The sequence below is a fragment of the Cebus imitator genome, unplaced genomic scaffold, assembly GCF_001604975.1.
Source record: "Cebus imitator isolate Cc_AM_T3 unplaced genomic scaffold, Cebus_imitator-1.0 Scaffold161, whole genome shotgun sequence".
In the NCBI taxonomy this organism is placed as follows: domain Eukaryota; kingdom Metazoa; phylum Chordata; class Mammalia; order Primates; family Cebidae; genus Cebus; species Cebus imitator.
In genome coordinates, this window is record NW_016107476.1 from 805,740 (window position 1) to 825,342 (window position 19,603).

The 19,603-nt window shown below is 34.1% G+C and overlaps 1 protein-coding gene across 1 annotated transcript in view; it reads right to left on the reverse strand.

Moving 5' to 3' along the window:
• Positions 1–1,109: 1,109 nt before the first annotated feature.
• CCDC172 (coiled-coil domain containing 172) overlaps positions 1,110–19,603 on the reverse strand; it is a 65,729-nt gene continuing 47,235 nt past the window's right edge. Inside the window, exons 8-9 of the mRNA XM_037743967.1 lie at positions 3,809–3,896; positions 1,110–1,823 (exon numbers count right to left, since the gene is read on the reverse strand). Coding sequence (XP_037599895.1) covers positions 1,788–1,823; positions 3,809–3,896 — 124 coding nt within the window. The 3' untranslated portion in view covers positions 1,110–1,787. The remainder of the gene's footprint in view (positions 1,824–3,808; positions 3,897–19,603) is intronic.

Sequence of the window (19,603 nt, forward strand, 5' to 3'; positions counted from 1 at the left end):
TGAATTGTTTCAATACACTTTTATTTTTATTTCATTTTTAATTTTTTTATTTCCATAGGTATATTGGGGAACAGGTGGTATTTGGTTACATGAGTAAATTCTTTAGTGGTAATTTGTGAAATTTTGGTACACCCATCACCTGAGCAGTATACACTACACCCGATTTGTAGTATCTTAACCCTTCCCCCCTTCCTTCCTTTCCCCATGAGTTCCCAAAGTCCACTGTGTCACTCTTATGCCTTTGCATCCTCATAGCTTAGCTCCCACTCATAAGTGAGAACATACAATGTTTGGTTTTCCATTTCTGAGTTACTTCATTTAGAATAATCGTCTCCAATCTCATCCAGGTCATTGCGAATGCAATTAATTCATTCCTTTTAAGGCTGAGTATTCCATCGGATATATATTCTACAATGTATTTATCCACTCATTGATTGATGGGCATTTGGGTTGGTTTCACGTTTTTGCAATGGCGAACTGTGCTGCTATAAACATGTGTGCAAGTATCTTTTTCACATGACTTCAGGAGACATATGAAAGGAATCATATGATTCTTATATCAGTCAATATACTTTTAGACAATAGACTTTGTCTAGTCAGAAATGGTAATGGGAGAAAGACAAGTAATGTTGGAAATTTGGTAGCAATACCAAGTATGATCCTACCCTAACTACACTGTTTTCAGTTTCAGTGTTTCAGGCCACCAGAGAAAATGAATCTTGATGTCTGTAAGGAGATCATGTACCTCATAATCCACTGGGATTCATATCCCCATGGACAATTTATTTCATTAAAACCAACACTGGCATCAACCAGAAAATGGCTTCAGGTGCTCCAGACTTTATAGACACACAGGGAAAAGTAAGAAAACTTTTACAGATGAAGGTCCTCAGAGAAACTCTGTCAACAGACATTTTATGATTAGAGAATAATTAAAGTGAAAGCACGCACCTTCGTTAGTGGAAGTGGCACCAACACAATGGAGCAATAAATTGAATGTTTCATCCTATGTGTGTTTCACTGGACTTTAGGTAAGCTACAACAAAAAATGAAAAGTATAGTGTATCAGTTCATTCTTGCATTGCTATGAAGAAACAACTGAGACTGGGTAATTTATAAAGAAAACAGGTTTAATTGTTCCAAGGTTCTGCAGGCTGTACAGGAAGCATAGCGACTTCTGCTTCTAGGGAGGCCTCAGAAAGTTTCCAATCATGGCAGAAGACAAAGTGGGAGTGAGACATTTCATATGGTTGAAGGAGGAGCAAAGTGGGAAAGTGCTATACACTAATAAACAACTATATCTTAGAAGAACTCACTCAGCGAGGACAGTACCAAGAAGAATGGTGCTAAGTTATTCATGAGAAATCCACCCCCATGATCCAATCACTGCCTATCAGGGCCCACCTCCAACAGTAGGGATCACAATTCAACATGAGATTTGGGTGGGGACACAGATCCAAACCATATCATATACATTAGAAAGGACAGGTCAGCTTGAGGTTCAGAGGGATATAAAAGCCTGGGAGCATGGTATCTACTTCTTCTCCTTTTCCTTCCTTTAGAAACAAAGTCAAACCACAGAGGAACTCTTAAAGTTTGAGTAACAAGACAAAAAAATTATCTTAAAGGGCTAACACACCATTTCTAGACATTAACCATTTGAATATTTTAACCCCCATATTCTCCACAAGAATCTGTTGTAATGGGTATCATTCATGTATCTATCACAAAGATTTGATTCAAGATGCTCTGATCAAATCTCAGATGGCTGATCAATTCTCTGTAAGTTATTTGCTTTCCTGAAGATCTTTCTGGGCCAATGTCTGAAAAGAAAATATAATAATTACTCATGAGGAAAACTAAATTCCTAATAAAAGAATTATATAAATTGTATCTAAATTTAACATGACAGTAATTCTGGGCATTTCTCAATTATGTTTTTGAAAGTTTTTATAAAAAATATAAATTCATAAAAATCCTAGAAGAAAACCTTAGTAATACCATTCAGGACATAGGCATGGGCAAAGACTTCATGACTAAAACACCAAAAGCAATGGCAACAAAAGCCAAAATAGACAAATGGCATCTAATTAAACTTAAGAGCTTCTGTACAGCAAAAGAAACTACCATCAGAGTGAAAAGGCAACCTACAGAATGGAAGAAAATTACTGCAATCTACCCATCTGACAAAGGACTAATATTCAGAATCTACAAAGAACTTAAAAAAATTTACAAGAAAAAAAACAAACAACCCCATCAAAAAGTGGGCAAAATATATGAACAGACACTTCTCAAAAGAAGACATTTACACAGCCAACAAACATATGAAAAAAAGCTCATCATCACTGGTCATCAGAGAAATGTAAATCAATACCACAGTGAGATACCGTCTCATGCCAGGTGGAATTGCGATCATTAAAAAATTAGAAGAACAGATGCTGAAGAGGATGTGGAGAAATAGAAACACTTTTAAACTGTTGGTGGGAGTGTAAATTAGTTCAACCATTGTGGAAGACAGTGTGGCAACTTCTCAAGGACCTAGAACTAGAAATACCATTTGACCCAGGAATCTCATTGCTGGATATATACCCAAAGGATTATAAGTCATTCCATTATATAGACACATGTACACATATGTTTACTGTGACACTGTTCACAATAGCAAAGACTTGGAACCAACCCAAATGCCCATCAATGATAGACTGGGTAAAGAAAATGTGGCACATATACACCATGGAATACTATGCAGCCATAAAAAAGGATGAGTTCATGTCCTTTGCTGGGACATGGATAAAGCTGGAAACCATCATTCTCAGCAAACTAACACAAGAACAGAAAACCAAATGCCGCATGTTCTCACTCATAAGTGAAAGTTGAGCAATGAGAACACATGGACATAGGGAGGGCAACATCACACACTGGGGCCTGTTGGGGGATGGGGGGCTAGGGGAGGGATAGCATTAGAAGAAATATCTAATGTAGATGACGGGGTGATGGATGCAGCAAACCAACATGGCAGATGTACAACTATGTAACAAACCTGCACATTCTGCACATGTACCACAGAACTTAAAGTATTATATATATATATATATATATATATATATATATATATAAATTCAAACATAACTTATTGAAACATTTTTGAACAAGAAAATGTTTACGTAAAATAAACGTAACAATATGCAATATATCAAATTAAAACTATATTTTAAGATAAAGCTATTCATGTCTTTCACTAAAATAGAGTATGACAATACTGTGTTCATTTTATAAACAACCAAAGAAAGAGGTTAAAGCAATTTAAAGTGCTCCCACGCAATCTGAAAATACACTTCCAATAATTAAATTCAAGGTTTTTGAAATCATACAAATACGCAATAAGAAAGTTTTAGGATCAAATATAATAAAAGTATAATTTATGCCTATCAAAAATAAAAAGCTTTTAAGGCATTATGATAGTTAAATTTCCTTCAGTGCATTAATCCTCTAATAACAGTTTCAGTCAAGGAAATGTTATGAGGTCAGAGCTAAAGTTTTTTTAACTTAGTTTGAAATCATACATATTCTCTTTGAATATAATTTGCTTCATGTAACAAATTATATTCAAAAATATACCTAACTCTCCAGGAACTCAAAACACTTCACAGATATATAGCCTGATCTTAGTTATCTTCACTATTATTTTTTTGTTTTCTGCAGAGGGATGAAACACTAGTTCAGTGATTTGTACACCAGTAAAACCATTCTTGCCAGTAGGTAAAATAATGCTGAACAAAAGTTAAACAATCAATCAACAATAACTTACCAACTCCAAAAATTCTATTTCTGTTTGAAGAGCTTCATAAACACTTTCCATGTCATCTTCTTTATAAAGTTCTAATTCTTTTTTAAGTCTATTTGAAAAGAAAATTTCACCTATTAGTTCAATAATAAACTATAATTTTATTACTTACTGCACAGAGAGGGACAAGTTTGTAGCTTCTATAGCCAGAATTTCAAGTTAAAACTAAAGAATTTGGATATTTTAATTCTCTATAATTTTGCAGTAAAAATCTTCATAAAGAAATTAAGGTAGACTGACTAATAGACATTTAATATTTTTGTTTGTTTTGTTTTGTTTTTTTGAGACGGAGTCTCGCTCTGCCACCCAGGCAGGAGTACAGTGGTGTGTTCTTGGCTCAATGTGACCTCTGCCTCACAGGTTCAAGCAATTCTCCTGCTTCAGCCTCCTGAGTAGCTGGGATTACAGGCGCCTGGCATCACATCCAGCTAATTTTTGTATTTATAGTAGAGATGGGGTTTCGCCATGTTGGCTAGGCTGGTCTGGAACCCCTGACCTCAGATGATTCACCCACCTCAAGCTCCCAAAGTGCTGGGATTACAGGCGTGAGTCACCGCACCCAGCTGACATTTAATAATCTTATCATAACTAAAAGAGGAACATCAGCTGGTAGAAAAAAATATATAGTATTATGTCTTAACATTTCTGTTTTAGTCCTGGCCACTAGCAAACTGAATGAGCTTAGTTAAAACATTTAGCTTCTCTGAACCTCACCTGAAAATTTTTAAGTATAGAAAAAAAAAATGACCCTTGAGATTTCTTTTCAATCTAAAATTAAAGTATAACTTTATAATATATGTGTATAATTAAAATATACTTTAATTTAGGAGTGAGAAAGCAACATCTTCCTTTCCCAATTAAGTTTTTTTCCCCCATTAAGTCTTTAATCTTTTGAATATTTTGAAATTTTTTAATGCGAAAAAGCACATAAATTTTATTAGCATGCACTGGGAATCACAAAAAAAAAATAGGTTGGTTAGAACTTAAAAGGTTAGATTCAGGTTTATTACCCTCTTAATGAAAGAAAGCGGATTTGGAGTTGCTAAAGTTTATGAGAGACTATCGTTTGAAACAATCAAACCAAAATGGAGTTTCTGGAATTAGGTGCTATGTGATCTATCTTGAAAATGGGCCAGTTTAGCAAAAAATAGGAGATTCACAGCAACCAATCAGGGGGGCCCTGAACCAGCATAAGACAGTCTCCTCTGAATTATACTATAAGAAATTAACTTTGAAATGATTCTAGAAAAATCCAATTAAATGTTTATGCTGAATTTTTTTTGTATTTTTGGTTTTTCCTTTTTATCAGATTTTAAGGAACTAGAATATATGGAAATACATGCGTATAGTAATGGAAGGGCTACTTTTGTTAAAATCAATTTATGCATACTCATCTTGGTATTGGCTCTGTCTTCGGCGATAACAGTACCTCCTCTTTCCCTGGTATTAGGGTGGCACCCTTATCTTACCTTACTTTTATGCAGATAAAGCCTAAAAAGGTAGAGAATTCTTCCTGTATCTATTGAGTCTCAATTGCTGAGATAATCCTTATGGCAATGTGGCATAATTTCAGGGTGGTATATTTGGGTCCCTTCAAAGCGAGCTCAGAGAGGCCACAGAAACAGATAAGTCTTAAACAAAGAGCCAACAATTGTACTAATATTATACAAGCTTGATAATTATAAATGTAATCTGGAAATTTACTGCCAAATCAGCATGGACTTTGAGGAATTTTTAAAAAAATTATTTGATGCCTGTATTTAATGTGGAAAATAGTAAAAAATAAGTTTTCCATTTCTGGCATTATGACTAACTTTTTTTCCTCTGAAAAGAAAAACATAAACGAAAGCTAGGAGCTGTGGCTGAAGAGGTAGAAGGCCAGCGCCTGGAATTAGGCAGCTAGGAGGCTAAAGCTGCCCTGAGGGGAGATATGAGGAACAACACTGCTCTCCCAAACCTAAGCAACTCCTGGGCCAGCAACAAGGTGAGAAGGATAAATCAATTTGAACTTTTGCTGAGCCCTGACCCTCGAGGGGAAGCTGAAGGAGTTATAAAATCAGTGGCATTTCCTGGATACCAGCAAATGCAAAAGAAAATCTCTAAAGGAAGCCTTAACAAATTTAGACCCACAGGACTCTCAGAGATTGAGAACAATGTGTTTGCAGCAAAAATTTGTGAAGCACCCAACAAGGAAAGCCATTATAAAGTAAAAGCAGAGATAAGAGGCAATAGATTACACCCCAGGTTATTCACAAAACAACAGGTTATTAACAAAATAAGATGTCCAATGGCTAATAAAAATAGGAAGTGGTATTAAATTTCATTCACGACTGGGGAAATACAAAGAAAAACATAAGGAAACACCATTAGACATTCACTAGAGTAACTAAAATGAAAGATAGGCAATACCAGGTGTTGACAAGGATATGAAGAAACTGGAACCTCCAGATCACTGGCGCAGGATTTTGCTTTCAATTCTGTTTGTAACCTATCTATGTCTTTATATTTAAAGTGAGTTTCTTGTGGAAACCATATAGTTCTGCCTTACTCTTTTATCTAATGTAATAGCATGTCTTTTGCTTGGTGTATTTATATCAGTTTCATTTAATATAGTTATTCACATGGCTGGACTTAAAATATACGATTTTTCTAATCATTTTCTATTTGTTCTATCTGTGCTTTGCTCTCTTTCCCTCTCTACCTGCTTTTGAACCATCTGCTTCAATTGCATTTTATCTCTTCTATTGACTTATTATTTATACTTACTGTAGTCCCCCTTTATCCAAGGGGGATACATGCTCTAATGCCCTCAGTGGACACCTGAACCTGTAGACAGTACTAATCCCTGTATATGCTATGATTTTTCCTCTACATATATACCTATGATAAAGTTTAATTGATAAATTAGGCACAGAAAGAGATTATCAACAATACCTAATAAAATAGAAAAATTACAATATACTGTAATAAAACATGTATGAATGTGGTCTCTTTCCCTCTCAAGATATCTTAATGCACTATATATATTAGCAACCTCAGCATACATTTTTTTTCCTTCCCTTATTAAGTCAAAAACTTTTATCTTTTCACTTACAGGAAGTGCTTGACACCTTCTTTTTGGCATATATGAATTGCCAGCATCACTACTTTTGTGCTTTGGGCCCATCATTAAGTGCAGTAAGGGTTGCCACAACGACTGTGATAGCACAACAGTTGATATGATAATCCAGGTGGCTACGAAGTAACCAGCAGACAGGTGGCATATAAAGTGCAGATACACCGGACAAAGGGATGACTTATGTCCAGAGGAGAACGGAGCAGAACTGCACAGGAGTTCATCACGCTACTCACAATGGTGTGCAATTGAGAATTATTTATGAAATTTTTCATTTTATATTTTGGAACCATAGGTGAATGTGGGTAACTGAAACTGCAGGAAAAAAACTGCAAATAAGGGGGGACGACTGTATTTTTTAAAGTTGTAATGCCTGCATTTGGATTAGTACTCATCTTCAATTTATTACTGTGTACTCTCAAATAATATAACACTGCTACACTTGGCCAGGCCGTGGTGGCTCATGCCTGTAATCCCAGAACTTTAGGATGCCAAGGCAGGCAGATTACTTGAAGCAACGAGTTCAAGACTGGCCTGGTCAGCATGGCGAAAACCCGTCTCTACTAAAAATACAAAAATTAGCACATGCCTGTAATCCAAGCTACTTGAGTGGCTGAGGCATGAGAATAGCTTGAACCCCAGAGGCAGAGGTTGCAGTGAGCTGAGATTGAGAGCCACTGCACTCCAGTCTGGGTGACAAAGATAGACTCTGTCTCAAAAAAAAAAAAAAAAATAACACTTGCTACACTTACAGGATAAGAAACTTTAAACAATTTATTTCCAGTTTCTCCCTCCCATTTTTTGTTCGGTCATCATCATACATTTTTCTTTTTACATATGCTATAAACCTAGAATATATTCCTACATTTTTGCTTTAGTCACCCATTTGTTCAGCAATTAAAAGTGTAATTTAAATTTTATATTTATCTTCATTATCTTTCATTTATTTGTACATTTTAAAGTAGAGATGGGGGTCTCTCTATGTTGCCCAGGGTGGTCTCAAACTCTGGGGCTTGAACTCCTGGACTCAAGCTATCTGCCCACTTCAGCCTCTCAAAGTACTGGGGTTACAGGTGTGAGCCACCATGCCCGGCCCATTTGAACCATTTCTGAAATTTTACTATTTCTTTGCATATCTCCAAGTTTCTATCTGATATAGTCCTTCTTTCTGAGAAATGTATACAGCCCTTTTTTGTAGTGTAGTCTGTTGGCAAGAAATTCAATCAATTTGAATTTGTCTAAAAATATCTGTATTTGCCTCCATTTGTGAAAGAGATTTTCACTGACAATTCTGAGCTGGCAACTTTTACTTTCACTCTTTAGGATATCATTCCCTTGTTTTTTGGTTTGAATGATTTCTGATGATAAGTCTTCTATAATTATTCTCTTCATTATATACAATGTGTCTTTTCTTTCTCTGCCTTCCTTCATGATTTGCTCTTTATCTTTGTTTTTCAAAGGTTCAAATATGATGTGTATAGATGTTTGCTTTTTTTTCTTTAATGCTGCTTGGGGCTCTCTGAGCTTCTTGTATCTGTGCTCTAAAGTATTTCATTATTTTTGTAGAATTCTCCACCATTATTTCTGACATATGAAACAATATAATCTTGAATACATTATGCTAAATCTAAAAAGCCAGACAAAAGAGGATACATATAATATTATTCCATTTGTATGACGTATTGGAAAAAGCAAAACTAAGAAAACAGATCAGGGCTGTGAGTGAAACACAGGCACTGAGTATAAATAGGCAGGAAGGTTCATTCTAGGGTCATCAAAGTATTCTGTATCTTGATTGCAGTGGTGGTGACATAACTGAATACTTTTGCCAGTTCACCGTATACTAAAAGTTAAATTTACTGCATGTAAGTTTTTAAAAAGTCAATGACAGAAGTCAAGGTTCCTATAAAATGACAATTAAAATTTTTTAATTTTAAAATTTTTATTAAAAATGTTTAAGTTTCCAAAAGGAAAAATAATGTTAAAAAAAAAACACCTCTCAATACAAAAACCAAATAAAACCATCTACTATAGGTGATGAGGAGGAAGGCAGCAAATCACACTGCCATGTGTGTACCTATGCAACAATCTTGCATGTTCTTCACATGCAAAAATCTAAAATGCAATTAAAAAAAATAATTAAAAAAAGAAAAAAAAAACATCTATTAGTTATATATACAAACTAAGAAGGAAATAGAGGATTTCACAAAACTTGAAATTACTTGTAAGTAGGGAAATAAACTTCTAAATTCAGCTCTGAGGCCTACACCAATGCAGAAAGAGTTAAGTAACAATTCAATGGTAGAGAGAAGAAAGGAAAACGGGGGCCTAAGGGCGATGAAATGAAGATTAAATGGCCCTCAGAAAGCGAGTTCTTCCCCAGGTGGGGAAACACTGAGAAAAGGTCTGAGGCCTCAGAGTTGAGAGCGCTGGCTTCCGTAGGGTGGAAGGAGTTTGTTTAAATCAATGGTTCTCTTATCTTAGGTAGAGAGGGTTGTGGTGTTTTTTAATTTAATGATGTTCTTTTTATCTTTCCAGGGCTTTTCATTTCCATTTCTTGATTCCTTCTTGTCTTTAAATGCTACAGCCCATGCAAAGTTGTCTATTTCTCATCCACTAACCATAGCTGAAATGAAGAAAGTTTTTGTTTTGTTTTGCTGATGAAGTTTATTAAAAACTGTATTATGGACAAAAAGCAAAATCACTTTGAGATGCCAGATAATCCAAAAACTACATAAGTTGATCTAAAGTATAAAGATATAAGGAAAACAGTGAATTTATTTTCCCAAAGCAAGCATAACATTGATACTAGACCTGATCAATAGTGAATACTTACATACACACATATACATGTCTATGAATACTAATGCAAAAATTATAAATAAAATATTAGTAAGAGAATCCAATACCACACTAAGCAAATAATATACTAAGATCTATTAGGATTTGTTCCAGGAATGAATGTATGGTTCGATATTAGAAATTCATTAATGTAATCAACCATATTAATATTTCCAAGGAGAAATATGATTATCTTCAGAGATGCCAAAAGGGCATTTAAAATATTAAAAACTTATCCCTGTTAAAAACTTTCAATAAAATCAGAATTAATAGATACTATTTTTACCCAATAAAAAAATACATATGTCAATCCTAAAGTAAGCATCTCATTGCTTGGGAAACACTAAAGTCAATCTCTTTAAGGTCAGGAACAAGGATGCCTATTCCCTTTACTACTTTTTCATATTAAGTTGGAAGAACTAGCCATTAAAAGTAGTCTAGAGAAAATAATTAGAGGCATAAGAGTTTGAGGGACAAAGTTATTTCAATTTTCAGGTAATATGACAATATAACTGAAAATTCAAGAGTATCAATGAATAAAAAAACAACTCGAACAATAAAATAATTTAGTAAGGTGGCAAGATATAAAATTAGCATACAAAAATAGCTGGCCTTTATTTTCATCAATAAATAACATAACTTTCTCTTTCATAGGACATCATAAAAATGTTAATTATTTCTATATTAAATCAGATTGAATATAATCCTGATAAAAATACAAATTTATTTCCTTAGTGCTAGGCAAATTGATCCTAAAGTTTATATGAAAAAAATAAACATCCAAGTAAGGCTCTTTAATGTTTTTCTTTTTAGGAAAGCTCTGAGAAAGAAAAACAAAGAGGAGTGACTAGCCCTACCAGCCACTAAATCCTACTATTTATCTTTTATAATTAAAACAGTGCAGCCCTGGCATATAAATAGAACAGTGGGATACAGTAGGAGACAGATAGAGTCAAGTATAAATGGAAATCTTGTAGATGATAGAGGTGACACCTCAAGCCACTGGGAAAAAAAAGACAGACTTTTCATTAAATTGTGCTGGAAAAACTGGATAGTCATTTGCAAATGGATGGAAATGGACTGCCAAAGCTAAAATTGGATCTACATTACACAGCATACACCAGCATACACAAGAATATCCTTGAAATGGATCAAAGATTTAAATGGAAAAAATGAAACCATACAAGGTCAAAGTATAGATAAATTATTTGATAAGCTGGATGTAGGTGAAGACTTTTAAACTATGGCTCAAAACTCAAATGCAATAAAAGAAAAAAAGTATTAAATTCAATTATGTTTAAAAGGCTGTGTGGCAAAAACCATCATAAGTAAAGTTCAAAGATAAACAACAAACCAGAAGAAAACATTTGGCACATATGTCACAGATAAAGAACTAATCTCTATAATATATAAATAAATTTTGGCAAGAAACACCAAAAGCCTGATAGAAAAATAGGAAAAAGTCATAGAGAGGTAGTTAAAAAAACAATTTACAAATGATCCTTAAAGGTATAAAAAACACTCAACTTCAATCATAATAAAGACTTACCAATATACTACACAAGAATATTGTTTCTCATCTATTCCACTGGTAAAACTTCAAAAACTCTTCTGGCAAGATTATAGGGAAAATTGTGCTCAAACATTGCTAGAGAAAATTCAAAATGCTACATGCAACCTCAATGGAGGAGAATGTGGCAAGATCCAACAAAACTACATTTGCATTTTCCCTTTGACACTGCCACTCCACATCTAGTAAGATACTATATAAATACAAAACAACATAAACACAAGATTATTTATTGAAGCATTATTTGTAATCACAAAATATTGGAAACAACCTAAGTGTCTATTTATATGAAACTGGTTGCATAAACTGCACTACATCCATTACAGTGAAGTATTATACAGCTATGAAAATGAAGATAATCTCTTTTAACTAATATAAAATGAATTCCAGGATATACTGTTAAATAAAAAACATAAATATACAAAAGACTATATACAGTGTGCTAACATTTGTGAAAGAGAAAGTGATATAAGAATATATAATTAATATCTTTTTATTTTTAGAAAAAGAAAGACAGGAAGGATGAATCAAAAACTAGCAAAAATGGTAACCTACAGTGGTGAATGAAAATTCAGTAGGATAGAGAATGGAATGAAGCCCCTCTGGATGTAGCTTTTCATATACTTTTGCTTCTGAATTATGCTGATGTTTTACTTATTTATCAAATAAAATTCAATCAATAAAGCTGAGAAAAAGAGCTCAAAAGTTAGACAAAAGGAAGACGAGTTAAACACAAATAGTAACGTGTAAGCCTAACTGCATTTCAAACTTATTATCATAGGAAAAAATAAAAAAGAATTAAAGTAAATTTTGAACACGATAGTCTATATACCTTCAGTGGGATGTGTAGTAAGGCATTAAGGATTAAAAATAAACCTTAAATTTTATTTAGTAGGCTTATTGTTAGTGGGGGTACACAGCTGGCAATTATTATTTTGTGATAATTTGTAGGACTTAGGAAATTAATAATTACATTGATATAATTGAGAACGAGAGCTTTAACTAGAAAGAAGAAACATGTACATACAGAACGGAGGGAGGAGAAGAAAACCTAGTCATTTGGATTTGAATTGGAGGAGACTGTATACATTTACCATTTAAAAAATGGTAATTTTAGTTCTGTCCACTTAAAGTACTTGAAAGCAATGACATCCAGTAGCAATGACCACATCTAGAACTGTGGTCTGAGTTTCTAAATACTATCGTCAACTCAAAGATAATAGGATTTCTTGAAAAAATAACTGGTTCCAGGATTGAGGGAGGTAATGTATAAGAAGAACCTGGAACACCTTCTTGCACCAGAAAGAATGAAAGTAATTTTTAAAAAACCACACAGAAATCAATTTCAGAGGGATTGCCTCTGGCCAAATTTGGAACAGTTGGGGCATCAAAACTAATAATGACAGTAATAGATTATGACACATGTAATTTTAAAAAATGCATGAGTACATAGACAATTTTTTTAAACAAGAAATTAAAAGGGTGGGGGAGCTGAGAAGTGGAAACAGAAACTTCTTTTTAAAAGAATTTTACCAATAAATAAACAATTACATGATTAGAAATTACCATCTTGCCACCATCATTGTAATAACTGATTCAGGAGGAAATCATTAGCGGACAATAAATGGTTAAGAGAAGTGTTATTGGGGAAAGAACATGCACAAGGTATCAAAGAGTCACCCTATATATTACTTAGTACTACTAATGGAAAACAGTGCTTTGAGAAATCTGACAGACACAATCTTAACAAAGGTATTAAAATTAACATTACCAAAAATGAAACAAACTGACATTATGTGCCTCATGATATAATGCTCTGAAAAAGACACAGTATCACATAATATTCTTGCCAAAAAAAAATTTAAATTGAATATAATCTCAAAGGAACAAATAGGTACAAATTGAAGAACATTCTAGAAAACAACTAGCCTTGACATCTCAGAAAATGTGTCAATGTAATGAAAGACAAAAAAGCAGAGAAATTTTCTTGAATAAAACAGCTTAAAAGAAAACATAATTTGTAATCCTCATTTGGTTCCTAGGTATAAGAAGGAGAGAGAGAGGAGGAAGGGAAAAGAGACAGAAAGGAAGATAAAAAGAAAGAAGAAAAATAACTATAATGAACACTATTAAGGTAACAGGGGAAATATTAATATAGACTATTAGATAATAGTACTGCACCAATGTTAAATTTCCTGTTTGTTAATTTTCTAATTTTGTTTTTAATTGACATAATAATTATACATATTTTTAGGATACAGTGCGATGTTTTAATACATGTATATAATGTGCAACAGTCAAATCAGGGTACTTAGTATATCCATTACCTCATACATTTATCATTACTTTATCATAAGAACATTCAAAATCCTCTCTTGGGGCTATTTTGAAATATACAATAGAATATGGGTAGCCAAGAAACAAAACTGCTGACTATGAAAAATGATTAAAAATTTCAACCACAGAAAAAGTAGAAATTCTTCAACTAGAGCAGCCTAAAAGCAAGTAACAAAACCCCATAAACTTGGAAAAGATATTTTTAATTCGTTAGCAGACATAATTTACAACTATCAAAAAGACCAACTATTTAAAACTTGTGGAAATTAATAGGAAAAAGATAAATGACTCAAACAATCTAGTAGAAAAATAATTGAGTTATTTTACAGAAAAAAAATGTATGGGCCATAAACAGATGCAAAATATGCTCAACCACATACACAGTCAGGACAAAGCCATTAGAGACCATGAAATACCGTCTTATGTCCACAAGATTGAAGAGGATCGAGGTCGACAGCAAATTTCATAATGTGCTAATGAGAATATAAACTGGCTTAGTCACACTAGAAAATAGTGTGTTGTCATCTTGTGAAATTCAACATCATATACCCTACACTCAGCAATTCCAAAAGGCATATATCCTGGAACAACTCTTGCATATGTGCACCAGCATGTACACAGCAGCACTGCTGGTGATAGAAAAAATCTGGAAGCAAAACAAATGTCCATTAAAAAGAGAAAAAAAATATGCTATATTCACATATCTATACTAACTGATGGGTAAATCTTAGAAAAAAATTGAATAAAATACAAATCCCATATAGTATAATTTTTACACAACTCAAAAATAAACCTAAATAACCAATAGATTGTGCATGTATATATATGATAGATAATAAATACATGCTGTAAACTAACGTCAGTTGTATTAAGGCAATAAAGAAAATTATATATATGCAAGAAAATGAATCACATTATATAATGCACATTCACATGAAAATGAAATACAATATAGGACATCAACAATATCTAGGGTAATGAAGGGAGTATGGATTAAAGGAGGAGCCATAGCTAATGTAAGTTATTGGTAATATTCTAGTTTATTTCACAGATACTCATTTTAAGCTCATATTAGTTCACAGGTGCTCATTATATTCGTATCCTTTAGAAATTACATACAGTTTACATATATTATTTTAAGGACCACTGGGGAATAAAAACATAATATTTATAATAAGGGTGGGTGGTGAAATACCCTATTCAGTCATACATCACTTAACAATGGGAATATATTGTGAGAAATGCATAGTTAGGGGATTTTGTCATTGCATAAACATCATAGAGTGAACTTACACAAATCTAGATTGGATAGCATATCGCCTAAGCTATAGAGTATAGCTTATGTTCATAGGTTATAAACCTGTACCGCATGTTACCGTACTGAATACTATAGGCTACTGGAACACAATGGTATATATGTGTGTATCTAAACATAGAAAAGGTGAAATAAAAAGTGCAGTATCATAATCTTTTGGGGCCACTGTTAGATATGTGATATGTTGTTGACCGAAATGCCATTATGCAGTACATATGTATATTGAAGTTCATTGTGTTCTGTCTCAACTTTTAGGAATCTAAATGAGAAATCTAAAGGAATGCTTAATAAGAAAAGATAACAAGTTACTCATTTTAAGCATCAGATATTTACATATGCATAAAAACCCTTGTAATAAATATTTTTAAAGACTAAGTGGAAACTTAAGTGGAGAGTTCCAAATATACTATGGATGCTGCTATTGAAATGTACATAAGCCTTCATTTTAATATATTTACTTTTCAAATAAAATGGTAGAGATATTCCCACCATACCATCAACATGTGCTCATCCACCTCTTCAGTTCAAATGGACTACAGGTTCTGTATGACCTCTCATGCCTATCAGAATTAGGTGGTGACCACTCACCCTTTCTGTTACCTAAAAATAAGAATAAGAGACTGCTGGAATTAAGGAGGGCATTCAGAGCAAATTATAGGAAGTATTTCCCTAGTTCGCATATAATCCAGCTGTAGAATTTAGATCTGCACTTAAAAGAAAGATTGCTGTTGCTAGCTTCAAAAGAGGCCAGATGATAATGGCATGAATATTAATACATTTGCAGCTATCCAAAGCAATATAATGGTAAGTATATCTCATGCTTCAGTGATTGCCTACAGGAGTCAAGAAGGACTTCCCTCATCCACTGAACTAAGGGCACTTTGCATTGGTTATTGTCACCTTTCTCTGAATCATCAAACAATGACCATGATAGACCAACATTGCTAATTAGTTTAGCAAAACTTATGTTCCATGTATTTTTATAATTTCCTGCACCATTACAATTTTTTTTCAGTTACCTCTCAGAGATATAGAAAACCATTAACTAACAGCATACTCATTTTAGCCACAGAATTGTACATACTACTATTTAAAGTATAAAGGATAAATTTCACCAAAGGCCTAGTTCTCAAATGCAATGCTGTTAAAATTTATGTATATATCATTGCAGTCTAGTTTTCATATAAATGATTATACAGTTTTGCTTCCTAGTTTTGCTTTTGTGTGTGTATTTGAGTGTGTGCTCCATGCTATTGTATACATTTCCCCCAGTTAACTATTAATTGCATACCAATTAATGCTATTTAAGATAAACACGTAGTAATCCCAGTGGTTACACCGTAATTAACATAATCATTTCTTATTTCAGTTGTTCCTGTTTTTTCTAACATAAATCACATTACTATGAACACCATTGTGAGCATAAAGCTTCTTCTGTACTTAGCATTGCCTTCCTTAGAATAGAACTTATAAATGGAATTATTGGGTCAAATGGCATAAACATTTTAAGATGCTTACAATAATTTGAAAGTGTTAAATTTCATTCCAAATACATCTAAGCATTTATACTGCTACCAGGCATGTATAAGTCATCTCGGTATCACACACTTGCCAATTAATTATGATTATTTGATCTTTCAAAAATTGATAGAATAAATAATATTTAGTGGTTTTAATCTGCATTTCATTGATAATCAGTGTAGCAGAATTACACTGTCTTACTCATTTTGGTACCTCCAGCAACTAGCATATTGTATGGTACAAAGTAGGTACTTAATGCATGTTTGATAAATGCATGGATAAAAAAGCATTAATCTGATGTTTTCTAATGGATTTGTATCAGTTGATTATTTAATAAACTATTATCCTCTGTTTATCATAATGACTATAACTTTATTCCAGTTTGCCATTTAATGTTGATGACTTTTATTGACACATGAAATTTTAAATCTTACATGTTACATTTATTAATCTTATCCTTTTTGGTTTTCTTAATATCACTTCAGGTTTAATAAGTAGTTATTTCTACTTTCCACTAGTTTTTCCATGGACTGACTTTTTTTTCCCATTTATTTATTTTATTGCATTTTAGGTTTTGGGGTACATGTGAAGAACATGCAAGATTGTTGCATAGGTATACACGTGGCAGTGTGATTTGCTGCCTTCCTCCCCATCACTTACATCTGGCATCTCTCCCCTTGCTATCTCTCCCCAGCTCCCCACCCCCCACCATCCCTCCCATATTTCCCCCCAACTGACCCCAATGTGTAGTGCTCCCCTCCCTGTGTCCATGTGTTCTCATTGTTCAACACCCGCCTATGAGTGAGAACGTGCGGTGTTTGATCTTCTGCTCTTCTGTCAGTTTGCTGAGAATGATGGTTTCCAGGTTCATCCATGTCCCTACAAAGGACACAAACTCATCATTTTTGATGGCTGCATAATAGTCCATGGTGTATATGTGCCACATTTTCCCTGTCCAGTCTATCATCAATGGGCATTTGGGTTGGTTCCAGGTTTTTGCTATTGTACAGTGCTGCAGTGAACATTCGTGTGCACGTGTCCTTATAGTAGAACGATTTATAATCCTTTGGATATACACCCAGTAATGGGATTGCTGGGTCAAATGGAATTTCTATTTCTAGGTCCTTGAGGAATCACCACACTGTCTTCCACAATGGTTGAACTAATTTACACTCCCACCAACAGTGTAAAAGTGTTCCTGTTTCTCCACATCCTCTCCAGCATCTGTTGTCTCCAGATTTTTTAATTATCGCCATTCTGACTGGCGTGAGATGGTATCTCAATGTTGTTTTGATTTGCATTTCTCTGACGACCAGTGATGATGAGCATTTTTTCATATGTTTGTTGGCCTCATGTATGTTTTCTTTTGTAAAGTATCTGTTCATATCCTTTGCCCACTTTTGAATGGGCTTGTTAGTTTTTTTCTTATAAATCTGTTTTAGTTCTTTGCAAATTCTGGATAACAGCCCTTTGTCAGATGGATAAACTGCAAAAATTTTTTCCAATTCTGTTGGTTGCTGATTCACTCTAATGGACTGTTTCTTTTGCTGTGCAGAAGCTGTGGAGTTTGATTAGCTCCCATTTGTGTATTTTGGCTTTTATTGTCAATGCTTTTGGTGTTTTGTTCATGAAGTCCTTGCCTACACCTATGTCCTGAATTGTTTTGCCTAGATTTTCTTCTAGGGCTTTTATGGTGTTAGGTCTTATGTTTAAGTCTTTAATCCATCTGGAGTTAATTTTGGTGTAAGGTGTCAGGAAGGGGTCCAGTTTCTGCTTTCTGCACATGGCTAGCCAGTTTTCCCAACACCATTTATTAAACAGGGAATCCTTTCCTCATTGCTTGTTTTTGTCCGGTTTGTCAAAAATCAGATGGTTGTAGATATGTTGTGTTGCCTCTGAGACCTCTGTTCTGTTCCATTGGTCTATATCTCTGTTTTGGTACCAGTACCATGCTGTTTTGATTACTGTAGCCTTGTAGTATAGTTTGAAGTCTGGTAGTGTGATGCCTCCTGCTTTGTTCTTTTTGCTTAGAATTGACTTGGCTATGCGGCCTCTCTTTTGGTTCCATATGAAGTTTAAGGTGGTTTTTTCCAGTTCTGTGAAGAACATCATTGGTAGCTTGATGGGAATAGCATGGAATCTGTAAATTACTTTGGGCAGTATGGCCATTTTCATGATATTGATTCTTCCTAACCATGAATATGGAATGTTTCTCCATCTGTTTGTGTCCTCTCTTATTTCGTTGAGCAGTGGCTTGTAGTTCTCCTTGAAGAGGTCCTTTACGTTCCTTGTTAGTTGTATTCCCAGGTATTTTATTCTCTTTGTGGCAATTGTGAATGGCAGTTTGTTTTTGATTTGGCTCTCTTTAAGTCTGTTATTGGTGTATAGGAATGCATGTGATTTTTGCACATTGATTTTTATCCTGAGACTTTGCTGAAGTTGCTTATCAGTTTGAGAAGATTTTGGGCTGAGATGATGGGGTCTTCTAGATATGCAATCATGTCATCTGCAAATAGAGACAGTTTGACTTCCTCCTTTCCTATTTGAATACCCTTTATTTCTTTTTCTTGCCTGATTGCTCTGGCTAGAACTTCTAGTACTATATTGAATAGGAGCGGTGAGAGAGGGCATCCTTGTCCAGTGCCACATTTCAAGGGGAATGCTTCCAGTTTTTGCCCATTCAGTATGATTCTGGCTGTTGGTTTCTCATAAATAGCTTTTATTATTTTGAGATACATTCCATCAATACCTAGCTTATTGAGGGTTTTTAGCATAAAGGGCTGTTGAATTTTGTCAAAGGCCTTCTCTGCATCGAGATAATCATGTGGTTTTCATCTTTGGTTCTGTTTATATGGTGAATTACGTTTATAGACTTGTGTATGTTGAACCAGCCTTGCATCCCCGCGATGAAGCCTACTTCATCATGGTGGATAAGCTTTTTGATGTGCTGTTGCGATCAGCTTGTCAGTATTTTATTGAAGATTTTTGCATCTATGTTCATCATGGATATTGGCCTGAAGTTTTCTTTTCTTGTTGAGTCTCTGCCGGGTTTTGGAATCA